Genomic DNA, 17,982 nt, shown 5'->3' with positions numbered 1-17,982 from the left:
TACAGGAGGATGATCACTTCCCTAGTCCTGCTGGCCACGTTATTCCTGATACAGGCCAGGATGCTGTTGGCCACCTGGGCACACTGCTCAGTTCTAGGCTGACCCCACCACACCGTCACAGCTAGGCTGGATGAGCTGCTGAAACACGGTAGCAAAGTTACGGTCAGAGCAAAGACCAACATGGAAGAAAGACTCAAAGAAAGAATTCAGAAAAGGCAACTTTAGCTTCACCTGTCATGGATAAAAAAGCTTATTATTATAGAACTTTACATCCTGCAAGGCGTGTTTTCAAATGAAAGTCAAATCTTTACACAGATAAATACCAGCAAAACCATTGCATTCACTGCTAGAAATGGGAATTAAAAAAAAAAGCCTGGGTAAGAAGGTCAGCTTTGCTACAGTGAGAAATGGTATTTGTCACTGATTCTGCAGTGAGTAGGGAAAAGAAACCAAACCAAAATCTTTGGATATTCCATTCACATCCCTCATCATTTACCATATCTTAACTAACGGCTGTCATAGACGTTAAGTACTCATTTACCCAGGTTAATAAGGCACAAGAGTCACGAAGCAAAGCAGAGCTAGACACTGGGAGCACCATGGAACAGGTCATGAGAGCCCTCTTTAGACGCCTGTGCTGAGGTGGGCCACAGGCCCTGCACAAGGTGTACATAAGGGCATATTCCTCGTTCCAGGTGAGACAGACCCGGTCTAAATTTACCTCGAATGCTGTAGAGGAGCCTGAGCTACTCTAAGGAGCTGGCTGAATACGAGAGGCTTAGCCACACCAGCAAGGGGATGTTTCCACCACTGAGCAGCCAAAGTGAGTCCCAGCAGAATTTTGCATTAATGCCGCTGACAATGAACTTGGCTTGATTATTTGGATGCTACACTGTAGATGTACCCTAAAAAAATACTCCTCGCTTGCTACTTAGCATACCATCCCTCCCACCCTCACCTTGTTCTCTGTACAAACCAATTTACTGTGGCTTTTTTTATACGATAGCTAGAGTTAATTTCACCTACTGCATTTAATGTCATAGGAGTTATACGTGTAAATCCCTGTACTTAGAGATAAGATAGTCCTTTATGCCATTTTAATCAATCTTTGTCATGGGTATGTTACTTAATAGCTCTGTCTTCCTATAGAAAATGAGCAACTTAAGGGAAATGAAACTTTTCAAAGATACATTTTCCTTCTGGCAGTCTGTGAAATACACCATAATTATCCTCTTTCGATGAATAACGTTTGAAAGAAAATGAACATTCTGTGCACCAAAAGGTATAATACAATGACAATCTCAATTGCCTTGTAAATAAAAGGAAATTGTTTTTCTACTATGATCTATATTGCACAGAAACATATACATGCTTTATAAATATAAAACCAAATCAGACTATTGAGCCATTTTTCAAGGTCCTACAACTTTCTAATAACAATAAAATCAGTATTTCATAGCAACAAGGAATTGTATTTATATTTCTAAAAGATTCAAACTGTGTCATGAATTATGGACTCCACCTCCCAGGCTGATGGGAGTGCTCCTATGAGTAAGGCTCCTGCTGAACACAGCACCTCTTGAGTAAAAAAAGGTATCTAGAGGAAGAGCGCACCCTAAAGATTTGCTGCCAGTGGAGCAAAAGAGGGGAAAAGGCTTTTTTAATAGCATAATCAAATCATAGCTTGATAAAATGAACATTTGCCTTTCAGATCTTACAAACTAATGGGTGCAATACACAATTTAACTACGTGGCCAGTACAAAGTGCCATTTACCTGTCATTCCAGTGAACGTGCACATGCAGTAAAAACAAGGAGCCAAAGCCACACAATCTCCAGCAGCTAATATGGGACAAAGGTATTTGAATACCAACCCATCCCTCATAAACTCACCCACAATCTAGGTTCTGTGTTAGGAAAATTACCAGTGCCATCGCTTTGTCATATTGAGTACCTCAGCACCTTCCAGTACCTCAGCACTTACAATAAATGGAGAGCGAGTTACCTCCAGTGACCATTTTATTCTGCCCACCTTAGACCCTTTCTTGAGGTGACTCTGCCTATGCTGGCTGTAGGGTTGGTTTTTAGACACTGAAGTTAATGGCACCCTGATCCTCACAAGGATTTGATTTACTATAAAGAAGACACACTCACATAACGGTAACAAGATATCCCACGCTGAAATGTGCGAAGTTTAGGTTAAAGCTTCAATTTATGCTTTAAGGTGTTCAGCATAGCTATGGTGCATGCTCTGACAGGAAAAAGAAAAGTCAGAATAAATTTAGGATATTTTTTCTAATGTTTAAACTTTGAACATGTATCTGGATTACAAGGGTTAACTTTGCTATTTATTCAGGGGATTTTTCTGCCTTCCTAGTTTCAATCAAGGACAGAAAAGAAAGTGCCAAAAACTCATGAAAAATGCTGCTACTTTCAGAGCAATTAAACAAAATTTAGGAAAGAAATGAAAGTTTCATACAAGTATAATTTTGTGTTATTTTCCAAGTAATTCAGCTATGTAACTAAATGAAGTGGATTTGTGAGCCAAACATTCAAAGCATTTTAGATTCATGTAAGACTGTAACTCACCCTGCGTATGCTTCCTAAATTTAGACCCTAGAAATAAGTTCCACATGGGTTTTATAGCAGTTTACATTGAAATAAGACTGGATTCTCCTCCTGAACTTCAAACACTTAAAGCTCTGACCATATACATATATCATCAGTGTTTAATCTTAATTTTAATAGGCAGAGAAGGACGCATATGGATCCTCCTTCTTTTTTACCTTTTTTGGGAACTAAGACACACTATCTGCCATACCCCTTTTAAATTTATTTTGCTGTTTATTAAGGAAACTCAGTTTCCTCTTTTTTTTTTCCAATCTGTGTGTTAAACATGTCACAGTTCTTCTTGGATTGTTTTCATTAGGAAAAGAATATCAATGCTGGATTTTCATTCTTCATACTTCTTTCCTTACCATTACAGACAAAAGATATTTCTCCTTAAATATAGGAGGACTTGAACAGAAGGCAGACTCTTTGCTTATCTAACAGTTTTATCGTCAGGATTTGGCTGAGAAAGCTGTCTTTCTCTTCACTTTTTCTAAGAAATGCATCAACAGATTTTCTATTTCTGTGTTTGGTGCTTCCTCTTTTCCAGATTCACTGTTCTTTTCCTGTTATTTTTCACAGAAATATAAACCTTTATGTATATTATCCAGCAAGACATTTCCAACATATATGCCCTGCTTGTATCTTTGTTCTGGACAGAGACACATACCTCAGTTTTTGTAGAGACTTCCTGAAAAAGCACCATAAATGGTTTGCAAGCTCCCTTAAATGCAAGAAGGTGTTTATACATCCCTGTTACTATTCTAGAGAGTTTGAGCCTGGCTCAGAACAGCCTGTAATTATTATTTCCTTTGATGTTTAACTGATTTAGTCACTGGTTTTCATTAGTTAGGCATATTTCTGCTTCCTTGAATTCTGAATACCAAATGTATTACCTTAAGTTCTTAAACAGATATTGTGAACAACTTCAGTTAATTTACCTTTTTTTTTTTTTCTCTAAAGTAACACAACCTACAACACTGATTACCGAAACTGGTAGAACTTGATTATATCACTACTATTTGCTTTCATCAAACTATATACCTAGTTAGGATTGTTGAGGCAGCAATTAAATTAGTTCACTTAGATACTCTGTATAAACAACATTGTTTCTGTAAATTGGATGTTTTAACATAGATCAGCTACAACATAGTTATAAGTAGTTATTTTTCTCTGCGGTAATGTGTTAACGGCCATGTTGCCCAAAACTGTCTAAACAAGATACAAAATAAGGGCGACTACCTTATCTAGACATAACATTGTCCATAGCATTTAATAAAGATATTATAAAGAATTCATTTTACATGCCTTGTACCATGTCATAAATAACCTAAAGTCTACCAATACTGAATATACACCGTGTATATTCAGTGTAAACAGCATATATACTGTGTATACAGAACACAGTTTCTAACTTTTTCAACTTATGAAATTAATTCATGTTTAGAGATCTCAAAATTTGTAACATGTCAAAGTTTTAAATATAGAGAGTTAGAAACAGCAAGGAGAAGTCACCTGGCCAGAGTATAGTTTATGAAAGACCTCCATAAATTAAATTAGTCAGCCAGCCCACAAAGTTTCTAAGTTCTTTAGAAATTCCTGTCAGGAATCCCCTGGCTATACGGATGCTTGAGATAAGATTCTCCCCCTCCCCTGTAAAGTGGAATTTGACACATAATAAGAAAGGTATTTTTTCCTATCTTACTATGTATAGATATTTTGAAGTGTTATAAGGCCATCACAGTCTCTGCGTGTCCCCTACTGTAGCGAACTGTCTATATACACATTATTCTATTTCCCAAATTTCTGCATTTCCATTCAGAAAGTCATAATGCAGTTATTACCGGAGATTTCCACCCAGAGTTACTGAATCATGTTGGTAAGCTTGGTTTATGTCCAGGCGCTGTGACAGGAATGCACATGGTCTTCAAGTAGTCTAGTAACGTTGGCCTGTTGCCGAGTAATAGCGCACTGCAGCTCTTTCAACAAGCTGCACAGACCAACTTGGTGAGCACTGGGTTAAATATCAGTGTGCCTGGTGATGTACAAAATAAGAAGAAAGTATTGCGCTGAAATATTTATAGCCCAAAAGTTTCACCCATTAATAGTTCATAGATACTGTCTTCAAGAACGAGTCCACTGAGGTGACTGAACTACTCGTGCAAAAACAAGTTACATATATGTTTGCAATAGAGTCTTAAAAGACTCTTTAAAAGAGATTCCATTTCTGAACAGGGTTCTAACTGAACTTCAGCAATGAAAGCAAATCGGAGCATAACAACATCCACCCCAAATCAATCCTACTCCACTTTGCAAAAAAAGTTTACTAGATTTTCAAAAGAATGATTTCGTTTTGTCACAAAAGGTTTGAATATTTTATTTAGTATCTCCGTGAGGAAGAAAATTTTGCTGTTTAACACTTAACACAAGTGGTATATATTTCACTAAGATACATTGTCATGATTAAACTTATGTTTTGGATGCAATTTCCAAACAACAAGTAGCTCAGTTACTTAGATTTATTTTTCTGAACTCATACTTTAGTTTCTATGCAGTATGTTCATCTTTTTAAAGCATTGATTTTTGGCATTTATCAGTATCTGTGTATATCCAAACAAAAATCCCGTCTAAATAACAATCAGAGTTAGTTCACAGTTACATCTAAAACCTGTACTTAGAAAAAATTTGATTGTGGGTAGATATATCATAGATATGTACACACTAGAAGATTTTAAAACAAAGCAACAAATAGACACATTGCAGATGTCAGATTCATGAAGTCAAAATACTAATACTTACACAAATTTTTACATATACCTGTAGCTAGATTTTTCCTAATGCATTGATTTTGTGTAATAGAAAAGATAATGATGCATTAGTAATGAAAATGAAATTAAATTACAAAAAACAATCTGATTTTTACTCTAATAACATTTATTGGAAGACCCTCTATAATTCTGCACAGAAGCTGAAACAAAAACTACAGTATTTTTTTCCATTACCAAAGAATAGGATAATATTTAGCACATTACAGCTAAATCAGGTTTTCTTTCTGATGCATTATAAGCTAGTCAGTTCATATATATTTTATATGAAAATACCGAAGCCAGTAACTAGTTAGAAATACAATACACACAGACACACACACCTATATGCTATCAGTGCCAAATTTTGCTCTTTAGCGAACATGCACAACTCCTAATGAGATAAGCAGGGAATGTATTTAAATAGTGCTCATTTTAAATGGCTACATTTCAATATATTGTGCAGATAATCAGATTGTTTTCCAAGCAGGTGTCCATTTGATTACCTAAAGTCCTAACTGTGGTCTGGCTATGGAGTACGCAGAGGTGGATAATGGGAAGGGCAAAGAAAATACACTCCTTTTCGCATCAACAGGTGACAACAGTAAACAGGGAGGGAAAAAAAGGGGGGAGTAAGCTCAGAGGAATATACCTTTCCCAAACTCTACAGATATACAAGAAAGAAAAAAGATTTGGCAGAACTTTAACCCTTTTTCCTGCAGTGATGAATTTTGCTTGTTTCAGATGATACACACAAGAGCAGGGGGGAGGACAGCAGCAGGACCTCACAGAGATTTCTTTTCTGAAAGTTCTCAACTACCTGCTGAGGCTGTTCCAAGAGGAGCAACACAACGAACTATCCAGAGAGAGGAGAGAGCTCTCACTAGTCCATGCTAGCATCCCATTTAAGGGCTCAGACTTGGAATACTAAACTTCAATTTGTGTATTTATGGTCAAGTTATAAACCCATAAAATTGGAGAGCCAACAAGAATGTAGATGAATATAAAGTTAAAAAAACGCCACAGTTGCACTGCAATTGAAAAAAGACTAAAACTAAACGTGCATGCCATTCAGAGGTCGCATGGAAGAGTAGATATAAAAAAACCAAAACAACGAAAACCCAAAACCCAACACCAAAACCTGAAATATATATCTCCATATGAGAAGACGAGGATGTTTGATTACTGTATCCTAGAAAGTGCAGTTTTTAGTTGTCAAGTGATTAGGTGCTTTATTTGGACATAAAATGAAGTGGAAGGATATTTCCCCAAAATAAGTAAATAAATGAACAGAAGTTACCAAGGAGGTATGTCATTACCATGATTCTCAATACAACAATACCAATTTCTGCACCAGGTATTAACATTTTGTAAAATGTTTTCTTCAAACTAAAAAGTACAATCCAGGTGTACTTAAGAAAACATTTAGCCAGACAATATAGGGCTCTCAAATACGCTTGTACAAAGCTAGTGAAGGAATCACAGTGTCTCAGAAGTGACAGGCAGTCAGTTATTTATGCAGTGGGTAGATTTATCAAAACTATTTGAGAAGCCTAGACATAAAATTGATTTAATTCCATTATTCAGCAATGATCTTGAATACTGAGATGAAGCAGCACAGTCTAACCTGGGAACTTATCTTAGCTAGCAGAATTAAGTGGCTATTCTTTCCAGTATAAAATATGAACGGCTCTATACAGCAAATCAGTTGGTTCTCAGATGTTCATATCATTTGTTCATTTTGGAGTTTTACTTTGAGTTGTGTTAACCTGAACACCCATTTGCAATCAGAACACATGTCCCCCCCCTCCTTTTAAAAGGAATCCAGTTGCATGCTCAAGACAGCTCAATGTTGCAAACTGGAATGCAATAAACATGGACAACTCCGAAATCCGGGATGTGTACTCCTGTTAAGCACTAAAATGCTACTGTAGATGCAACCAATAATATTATCCATGTACTCAGTGATGAGATAGAGGTACTCTGTATTGATATTGAGAAGTCAATCTCTGCTTTGAAGTTGCCTTTCGGTTGAAGCTACTTCCATCCACAGTGCATATAAAGTGATTAGAAAGTAAGTCATGAGACTAGTTTCCCTAAATTATGGTGCTTAATGTCTGCATAATGAACACTTTGACATAATGTAGGATGATCTGTTCAGTCTTTAATATTTTTTGTTATTATTTTATTTTTTCCTATGCAGGAAAGTGGAAATGGAGTGTAACAAGGCCCTCCTAATACACCAAAAATAGTCGCAAGTTTGAAATCACTCTTACATATGTATCAAATATATACATAACTTCAATAGTTAAAGAGGTTATAACATTGTGTTTCACTACTATTAAAAGGGTGAAATGTCCTGTCTCCCTATGTTCAGAAGTGACAAAAAAGGCAAAATTTTGGTCAATCCATTACTCAATAGCCTGCCTCCACCTCTTGAACACCAGGACATAATACAGAAACAGCAGCTGATAAGACTTCAACTGACAGAGTGTATCGGTAAGCTACTTTAAGATACCGAGAACATGCGTCAAATTGCTAAAACACACAGAAATTTTGAGTCCTAGTACTTATTGCAACCCCCAAGCCATAGCAGATTACTTTATTCCTAAAGTTTTGTCATCCAGATAAATTAAGATGGATTAAAATCACAACACATATCAATTAACTAAGATATAACTAGTGACTTAAAAATTACTGCTGATGAAATGTAAAAAGTAGGATATTCAAAACTAGTAAAAAGATCATAATAACATAAGACAGTTAAAGTCCTGTTTTTAATTCAGTCTGCATAAGGAGGAGAAGCTGGAAGATATTCCTCTCCGTAGGATAAAAAAAGAAAAAAAAAAAGGTTTTCAAAGTCTGGTCTGTTCATCCCTTGGTGTGAACAGAATGATGTTTTATGACGACTAGAACTTACGATACGCAGTGATGTGCTACAATGCATAGTATTCAGATTCTACAGAGTAGAATAGAGAGTACTATGTTATGATTTATATTATTAAAATTATGATTAATAAAAAAAAAAAATTATGGAGCAAATGCATCTAATCAGCAGGAAAGTACATGAGCCCTGAAAGGATGGATCACATCCATGCAAGCAAGCTACAGCATATGCACTTAAGGACTGCATATAGCATCACAGTATAGTAACATAAAATTTATAGACAACTCGCTCTTGTTACTCTGAAGTAATTTTCCAAAGCTTCTGTCCAAAGTTTGTTAGAAACAGGGCATGATTATCCCCAAGTTTCACGCGCACCGACATGAAGCAGCATTATAAATGCTCAGTAAGCATTTTTTGACTCCAAAAACTCCAGGTACTTCTAGACCGAGTATTGTAGCAGCAAACAGTACCACATGGTGCGCTTACTCTGCTTAATAGGTAACGACCAAGGCAGGTTTGCAAGTACACAGACTTTAATTGTCAGCACATCTTTGTTTATGCCTTCGCTCTGGAGCTTCCCATCAGAAAAGCTAAATACACAAGAAAAGACATTGCTAAGAACCATCTATCCCTTTTCTTGACAAGAGGCAACACAAGGGCAATTATATTGTATAGAGCCAACTATCCTATACGAGTCTGTAAGCTTACCTTGGCATACAAACTTCAATTCCTTGGCATCTGTGACTGTGGTTCTTTTATCTGACCTCTTCTTTTCTGTCCGACGGTGGCTACGTCTTTTCTTTGTCTCTCCCCAAAGATTCGATCCACCGTGCATGCTTGGGATGTTCAGAATGGCAATTCCTTCCAGAGAAATATTGATTAAGTCTAGCTGAATTCCATCACACTGATTAGCAAGGAGAAAAAAGGAAAGGGGTGGGGGGAGAGAGAGAGAAAGCAGTAAAAGAGAAAGAAAAGTCAGAATGTTCTACCTATCAGATATTTTTCTTCAGCAATTCATCATTCTTAACACTGTTAATGCGTTATTCAATGTTTACGCCTAAGATATATACTTATATCTGGAAAGGAGGTATGAGATAGAAACAGATCTTCATTCAGAAGGCAAAACATGATTCCTATTCAGCTCTTGATTGCTTAAGTGTGGAGCCATTTGGTAGAGCCATATTGTTATCTGATACCAATTCATTTACCCAAGTGAAATATATTTGTAGCTTCACTACAGCTATTAGCACAAAAATGTTCATACTACAAAAATTTCTATAGCCGTAAATGGATTTTTTTTGTTGCCTGTTCCAGCTAAATTGCCTGTCTTACGATTTTACAATGATACTTGTCATTACAGCACCTGAGTCCCTTCCACATGAAACCGAATACAAAAGCCCTTGCATAATGAGCCTATACGGCTTCACGGAAAAGGGTGTAGGTGGGTCCCGAGAGCACAGAACACCACACCGATACGCGTTTCAATCCGAAGGCACAGCTGGCACATTAGCAGAGGGTTATGCCTGACGAATAACTCTTAGAGAGAGCTAAGGTTAGTAAAACTGGGTACAGCAAAATGCAGATGTAGCTACAGCACTTCTTATCCCAGAACTTCCATCAGCCAGTTCCCTGAAATATGCAGCGTATATCCCAAACACAGGATAGGGAGCTAAAGAAGAGGTTTCAGTGCTCTAAAAGCCTTCCAAGACTTACTGGACACACAGAAGAAATCTTACTCTGCAGGACAGTTCTTTCAGTGATGGATGCACTACTGTAGGGCACCTTGTGTCACTTGTATTTCTCCTGCTTCCTACAGCAACATTGGACATTGAGGCATTTTATAGGTGGACATTCCTTTGCTAAATTTGGCTTCAAACTATATCTTACAGAATCACAGAATCATGCAGCTTGGAAAAAACCCTCGGGATCATCAAGTCCAACCATCTACCCTACTCTACAAAGTTTCTCCCCTACACCATATCCCCCAACACCACATCTAAATGGCTCTTAAACACATTCAGGGATGGTGACTCAACCACCTCCCTGGGCAGCCTATTCCAGTCTGACCATGTCCGACCACTCTCTGTGAAGAATTTTTTCCTAATGTCCAGTGTAAACCTATCCTGTTGCAGCTTGAAGCCATTCCCTCTTTTTCTATCACTAATTAGCTGTGAGAAGAGACCAGCACCAACCTCTCTACAATGTCCTTTCAAGTAGTTACAGAGAGTGATGAGGTCTCCCCTCAGTCTCCTCTTCCTCAAACTAAACAGTCCCAGCTCCCTCAGTCGCTCTTCATAAGATTTATGCTCCAATGGGACCATAATTTTCACTTCCAGAAGAACGGCTCAGGGACCTTCCCTTATCAACTTGTTTAGTGGCAAACTGCACCATCTTCTCAGACAGCAGAAGCCTACAGGATTTGTAAACACAGTTCACCTGACACACGTTGGACGAGATGTACCTAGCTTGATGGGACACACCTAGCCTTCATAGCCTCTAATTTACTCTGGCTAAGTCCTCCTCCCCACCCACATTGTCTTAGGGTCAGGGGGAGCTCCTAACCCATATAAAACATAGCAAAATACTAAAGAACATCCACAGAAGGAAAAAAAAGACTCAACTTCAGATAACTACAGTTGAACCTGCAGGTGGAAGGCAAAACATCCAGTTCTACTTACTAATTCACTGAACCACCCAAAGTTCCCAGATTTTATTTACTTGTACCTTGGCTACAGGTAGATTAGTTTCATGCCTCACAACGTAGCGGGAGTATATAGATATTCTGGCATCTCAGACGCAACTTGTAGTGTATAGCAGCATATTTTTAAAACATCAGATCCTGCAGTGTTCTGCAAGCCAGCAGGGGGTCCAGTCATGCACTTAAAACTGATTAAGGGTCTTATTTTGTAATTCCAATATAAAATAATCAGGAGGAAAACTGGAAAAATAATTAACCATGCTTCAGCAACAGTCCACTGCTGTCTTGCAGCTTGCTGCTCTGTGGGTCACTGGCACTTCTTCCTCTCTGCCTAAACCTTTATCACAGCCTTGAAGAAGAAAAGGAAAGTACAACTCAAAAATAACTGTGCATAATTATTTGTTTACCCTGAAACTTTCTGAGACGACAAAACAGAACCGTATTACAATGCATACTCTGCATCTGCTTAACTCTTCTAACAAGAGTGTAAATCTGCAGAGAGAACATTTTCAACATTAAGGTTTCCATTTCATATTTGCTCTTCAAGAATTAAATTTTAAACCTGTGGATCATATCTATATAGGGAAACCTTTAAAGTCAAAAGACATATCTGGAAGTGAGTTGGCAGTTGAAAGTGTAACTTTTTAATCATACTTTTTGTACAAGAAAAAAGGCATGGGTCTTCACTGTTATTTTGGAAGAAAATTCGTGGTTCCTCCCTATATTTTATATGTATTAAATATTAAGATGATTTATTTTACTAAAAATTCTGCTCATGTGTATGCTCACTTACTGCTATACATTCTAGATAAACAGATATTAATTTCATAATTAAAAGTAATCTTGTGTAAATACCCTGCAGGCCTCAATGAATCAAACACATACTGTGTGTCAGGCCTCCCACTGTCTTCAAGTGGAATGTACTGGCTGGATAATTAGATAGTACATATTTTTTAACCTTATTTGCATGCATATTATATCTTTTGCACACTGACAAGCAGCAGTAACAACAAAAGTCAGATTACCACAGGGAATTCCCACAAAGAAGTCTTCATTCCTTATAATTTGCAGCCTAAATTAAAATAATTTGATCTTTGACAAGGATGAAATGTCAAGCAGAAGGGGGTCCTCTACAAGCCACGGCCTGTGGCTTCTGAAATCTGCCTAATTTATGTCAGTCACTTCTTAATACATATTTAAGTATTACACGAGAAAGATGATAAATATGCAATCTGACACCTTTGGTATTTCCCTGCTGCTAATTTATAAAGGTCTGGCGTCCCCCAAACTGACTGGAATTATTTAAATAAAAGAAGAATTGTGAAATAGGATGGCGCAGGGTCTGGCTTCCATTTTCACTCAATATTGAACACAGCAGGTAGTACACTAAGACAATTATTTGACTAGGCCTCAGAATCCCACAGTGACGAGGAACTTTCTGAATTAGTAAAGGAGAATTTCTTTTGTTCATACACAGACACGAAGTTTGCGCCACAGGTAGCCCTGCATTGTCCTCACACATTCATACACGACAACAACAACACTCACGTGTTCTACTCCTTTTCTTTTTTTTTTTTTATCTTTTATTTCAAATAACGCAATGGCACTACTAAAAACGAAAGCCTGCTTCTAAAACGCGGAGCATGCTCACCTAGATTAGAAATAAACACAGTGTTTCCATTTCTTTTTTGCCTTCTTTCCTGGACTCAGTCCCTTTTCAGGCAGTATCTTTTACGCTACATTCATTAGCTCAACATTTTTCAGATCATCTCGAGGTTGAGAACTTATCCCTGCCTGAAAACAGCTGAGACTGAGGCTTTGCTGTGTAACCAAGTGCAATATCATGCAAAACTACATGATCGTTTAGTCTCCTTGCCCCCCACCCATTAATACCAGGTGGTATAATGGGCTTCCTCTGGTCCCACGATGCTTTTACAGCGTGGCAGGTATGGCCCATGCCATCTCCACTTACGCTGGATCCATGGCTACTCTCATCAAATACCCTTTACACACCTTTCTTTCTTTTTTTCTGAAGTGGAAATAAAGTGTAAGTGCCCTAAACTGTAAAGTCTTAAGCCTCATTTACTGACACATTATTATTAAAAAGAAATACTTAATTTTGCCCTGTGGTTTTTTTTTTTTTTCCCTCTTCCTTTAGAACCCGTTTCTCTCCCCAACTTCTTGGATCTCAGCTGGAAATAAAAACACATCTTATTCAGGGTAACATAAGAATTTAGTGTCCAAACTTTGTTCTGCATCTCATGCAGAAGAAAATATACAGGACATAAGAGATATAACCTATCGTCAGAAAGTCAAGCGTAATTACATTAGAAATCAAATATAGGGTTTGCCCACAGAATGTTTGGTTGCTGTCTCCCAGCTGAGAGATACGGATCCTTAATCTTCATGGGCTTTGTTCATTCACAGCTTGGCTGTAGAGCAAATGCATTCTTTGTGCATTTTATTCAGAGTGAAATGCGGTATTGTGCACCAAGGTCTCATTTACAGCAACATCCCCAAGCAAGGGGCAGCAGGTTAAAAATCAGATGAAAACAGTGCTACTCTCAAGGGTTTGTAATGTTCAAACAAGAAACATTAGATACAAGCATATTGGCAAGCGTTGCTCATGTAAATGCAATTTACTCATTGTAAATAAATCTGTAAATAACTACCTCCTAACACTTCTTGCATAAACATTTTGGAAACTATTTCCTCTTTTTGTTCCTAATTGTAGGACTAATGATAGCGACCAGGATAGACGAAGCGAATATGAACAAACATGTCTCATATACTGACAATGTAATACTTCATTGGTAATAATAGCGTTATTGATATCAATTGGTAATAATTATACAACTGCTATCAGCAGCATCACAAACTTCTGTGCATTCTTGTTTGCTTTGGGATGTTGACATTTCATCATCCTCTCAGTGGTTGCAATTAGATGATTTAAGGTCATCACATCTTACAGTCTATGTAAGATTTTTGCCACATAGAAATATTTTCTTGGGAAAGCCTGCTCTTCAATTTGTATTTAATCAAAAAGTATATTTAACTTGCAGTATACTCAAATCAAATCAGGTAAGGATTTCTTCCATCAGCTAATCAAATATTTTCAGGCTACATGTACTTAAACCTGAATGTGTGAAGTACTGCCTTGGGAAGCATGGGTTTTACGGTTTGGTTTGTTTTTCCTGGGGTTTTTGTTTGGATGTTTGGGGCTTTTTGAATTTTTTTTTTTTTTTTTTAATCTAACATGTGGAGCATATTCCCACTTCAAAAGAAACGTAATAGTGTAAGAGGCACGCCTGGCACCACAAGACTTACAGGTTTTGTCTCAGTATTCTCTGTTACTGTTCTACTACCAGATTCATAGTCCCTTCAGATCATTTCAGACTTCGCCTTTCAGGAGGCTTTGACCAGACTCTCCCAGTGCCTCATGCTACTATACAAATACTCCATTGATATGTGCAGTTCTCATTACTATTGGAAAGGAAAAGCACCGTAATCTTCTCAAGAAATGATTTCATCATTTAACTTAAATTCCCATGTTTGTACTTTCACTCATTTCACATTTTTCATTTACTTATTTATAAATATCAGCCCCCCAAACAGTTTATGTAATGTAGCCACTTATTCAATCAGCCATCAAAGTAGCAGTGGCACATTATTTTAAATTCCTATTTTGTCTGTAACTATCCTGTGTCTTTTCAGTTAATGTTCAATGTATAATGGAAAGATGACCCCTTGAGCAGACAGAAAAGCTATTTAATGAAGGGGAATGATTCCAAAAAATATATATTCTTTAACCTTTATTCAGGAAAGTAAGTATGATTTTAGGGAATTGAGTTTTAAAGGTTATAAAAACTTGGGACCTAGAAATAATAAGATTTTTTTTTATTTTAATCCTGAAGCAGCTCTCACTCCCTCCGACACTCTTTCATTTTTCCATCTGACCTAGCCACACTCCCTATTGATTTCTAATGTTATATTTCACCTCTTGACCTTGTCTACTGTATTAAGACTTCACTAATCATCAAACTGAACTTTGTTCCAGTGTGCAGGGCTACACTACAAATAGACACGATAAAAATAATATTTTGGAATATAGGGTCGAAAGGATGTGCACGCTTTGCCTTGTTGGATTCAGGCACTCTGCACCCTTGCTCCCTGCATTTCAGCCAAACTAGTGACATTTCAAGGATAAAGGCAACAATTAGTTTCTTACTTCTATTTCTACAGATTCATGCAGCTTCTTACAGGTGGCTGAGAAAGTTTCCGAAGTGCCAAATTCAAAATACCAAAATTTGTTCTTCATTCTGAAACAAGAAAAAAAGAAAAGAAAAAAGAAAGATCTTATTCACTATCAATATGTGACAAAAGTGATCATCCTGTCTTCCATTATAAGTAATGGCAAAGGCTTGGGAACATGTGACATCCCATTTGAAATAGATGAGCTCATAATTTTCAAAGCTTAAATGTTGGTGTCAAGTTGTATGATATCCCCTAAAGGGATAACAGGAATGTGTTGAACTGACAGGTTCAAATGTACCTTTGACTTTTCTTTTTCAGTGACTATCAGAATATTTTTTGTCACTTAACCAGTGACATGCCTCAGAAAAATGTATCGATTTTATTTCATGTCTTACACCTACTATACGATTTCTGATTCATGGTTAAAATCTCTATCCCGTGGAGTACTAGAATGTGCAAGCAGGGCACTCCCATCACGAAGAAGAGCCAAGACAAAAACATAGCTTGCCTTAAGTCAGCTAAAGGGTAAGGTAAAAGCTTATTGTTCATGATGACAGATGAAATATTCGAAGAAAATAAAAATTCAAGCTCTAACAATCTTTAGATATTTTGCAGTAGGAGAGCTGTATTACCAGGTAATTAACTCATAGACACATTTGAAATGGGTGATGGGACCTGCATCTTGAAGTTCATTAACAGATTCTACAGAAAAAATATAACTGGATATAAATGCTAGTAAATTGCTTAGTTTATCATGACAGCAGGCAGAAATTACACTTTTTTTTCTTCTTAAATACATAAAGACTGCACTTCTGTTTTACCAGATTTATTGCATACTGTTAAATACAATCAGGACACCAGCAGTACCATTTCAAATAAGTATGTGCAGTTTTGTTTAACTCTCATGAGTAATTATTATTCTGTAACAAAACAAGAAGCTAAACTGAAAAAAGAAAAAAAAAGGCACGGAATTAGAATTCATTATTCACACTCAGGAATCAGATATGAACACAGTTCATCCGCTTGTATAAACTGCTTTCTGACACAGACAAAGCACAGTGTGCTTGGAACTTGAAGGTGTCTGGCTTTGCATGAGCTAGAAGTGGAGTGAAATGCAGACGTAGATCACTGCCAACCCCATGCCAACAAAAGTAAAAATCCTATCCTTGGCACTTATTTCAAATTGCACATATAAGTCTACTTAGTGGCTCTTAAAGTCCACCTAAAGCCACCTAAAGTGGCTCTTACAGTCACAAAGGGAGACGGGGAACTACAGCACGGGCCTTTCCCAGAAAGCTGGTGGCAAGGGAGCCAGCAGTCCCTGGTGTGAGGATGTCCAACCTGGCAGCCTCCACAGGGTGAGGAACAGAAGAAAAACAAAGAGAGAAACCAACACATTTCTAAAGAAAAAAGTTACAGGCATTTCCAAAGGTTTTTGCACACAAAATTTGCAAATGTTTTGAAATTGGTTTTGAGAACTGTTTTGGGGATGAACGACATACTCTCAAAAGAGCTCCAGTAACCAGAAGGGCTCAGACCGGATTCAGCTTCCAGACTCCGAGAGCCTGTGAGTGGAAGTGATCTGAGGTATGTTCCTTCTCTACCTGTGGTTTAGTCAGGACACTCACATGCTGACCAGGGAGCAACTGCTGTATTTAAGCCAGTGTATATGAAGAAATGAAGAGTCTCTTAATTTCCAAACAAGTGTGAACAAAGTACTGAACTCCTGTTGGGTCCCTTTGGAAAATCTGGATGGAGCTATTTTCCTGCTACTTTCTACACAGAGATGATGAAAAAGAAACAATAAAAAAACCTGATGTAAGTATTCAGAAGAATACTTTATGATTTCTTGTGATCTTATTATTGAGCAAGACAAACAAGCCTTTGCATCTTCTCCTTTGAGAGCCTTTCCTCTTGCTGCTCAGTTATTTTTACCTCAAATGAAGCTTCTTTTTCTTTATTGGAAATCCTGCTTCAAATTGACTTCTTAGCACTGTATATAATAAACTCTTTGATTTGCACACAGATAAAACAGACAGATGTATTTCAGAGTCATTCAGAATATACTGTGTCACATTCATGTATTTTGAGCTCAGCAAAACAAAACCCAGCCTTGTCAGTGCACTCAAAGTTTACTAGAACATTTAGATCTATAAATCAAAACCTTGCAGAATTATATGACAGAAGATTAAGTATGTTTATCAGGTGAGGTTTTGATGGTAGATGTATTTCTTGCCATTATAATATACCCTATAAGATTCTATTAGGCCAAAAAAATGTAGTCTTGTGAGCCTGTCCTCCTTTTCTTAGTTTACTGTATCTCTATTTTTAAGGATAGAAAAACAACCTATTTGACAGCTTTTCCATTACAAAGATAGATGTGGATAATACAAATAATTTTATTCCTCATTTCCAAAAGGATTTATCAACTCCCTTTACCAGCCATGAGACAGATTAGACTGCATGTATTTATCCAAATGCACTATATTTTTTTATTGAACAGAAAACTGTATCTTATACGCACAAACCAAAGTTAAACGTAAATAAGACAAATTATAATAAAATTTCCATAAGCAAGACCACTCTTAAAATTATAGTAAATATTGTAAGTTTTCTAATAAAAATATCTCTAAATTCATATCTTCCACTTGCACTCCTTTTTCAAACAGGTGAAGCTTAGCTGCTTATCAAGAGAGCGGCAAATAGTAGAAGAGTCCATTTAGAAGTTTA

The 17,982-nt window shown here is 37.1% G+C and overlaps 1 protein-coding gene across 6 annotated transcripts in view; it reads right to left on the bottom strand.

Moving 5' to 3' along the window:
- The window catches only part of DGKB (diacylglycerol kinase beta), a 323,154-nt gene that overhangs the window by 71,060 nt on the left and 234,112 nt on the right, over window positions 1-17,982 (bottom strand). For all 6 annotated transcript variants that reach the window (XM_074150986.1, XM_074150987.1, XM_074150990.1 and 3 more), the window contains 2 exons: window positions 15,227-15,317; window positions 9,009-9,204 (listed from right to left, as the gene is read on the bottom strand). In XM_074150986.1, coding sequence (XP_074007087.1) covers window positions 9,009-9,204; window positions 15,227-15,317 — 287 coding nt within the window. The remainder of the gene's footprint in view (window positions 1-9,008; window positions 9,205-15,226; window positions 15,318-17,982) is intronic.

The sequence above is a fragment of the Numenius arquata genome, chromosome 7 (assembly GCF_964106895.1).
Source record: "Numenius arquata chromosome 7, bNumArq3.hap1.1, whole genome shotgun sequence".
Lineage (NCBI taxonomy): Eukaryota > Metazoa > Chordata > Aves > Charadriiformes > Scolopacidae > Numenius > Numenius arquata.
The sequence above is the reverse complement of the archived record's forward strand: the minus strand, read 5'-3'. Positions and strand labels throughout refer to the sequence as shown.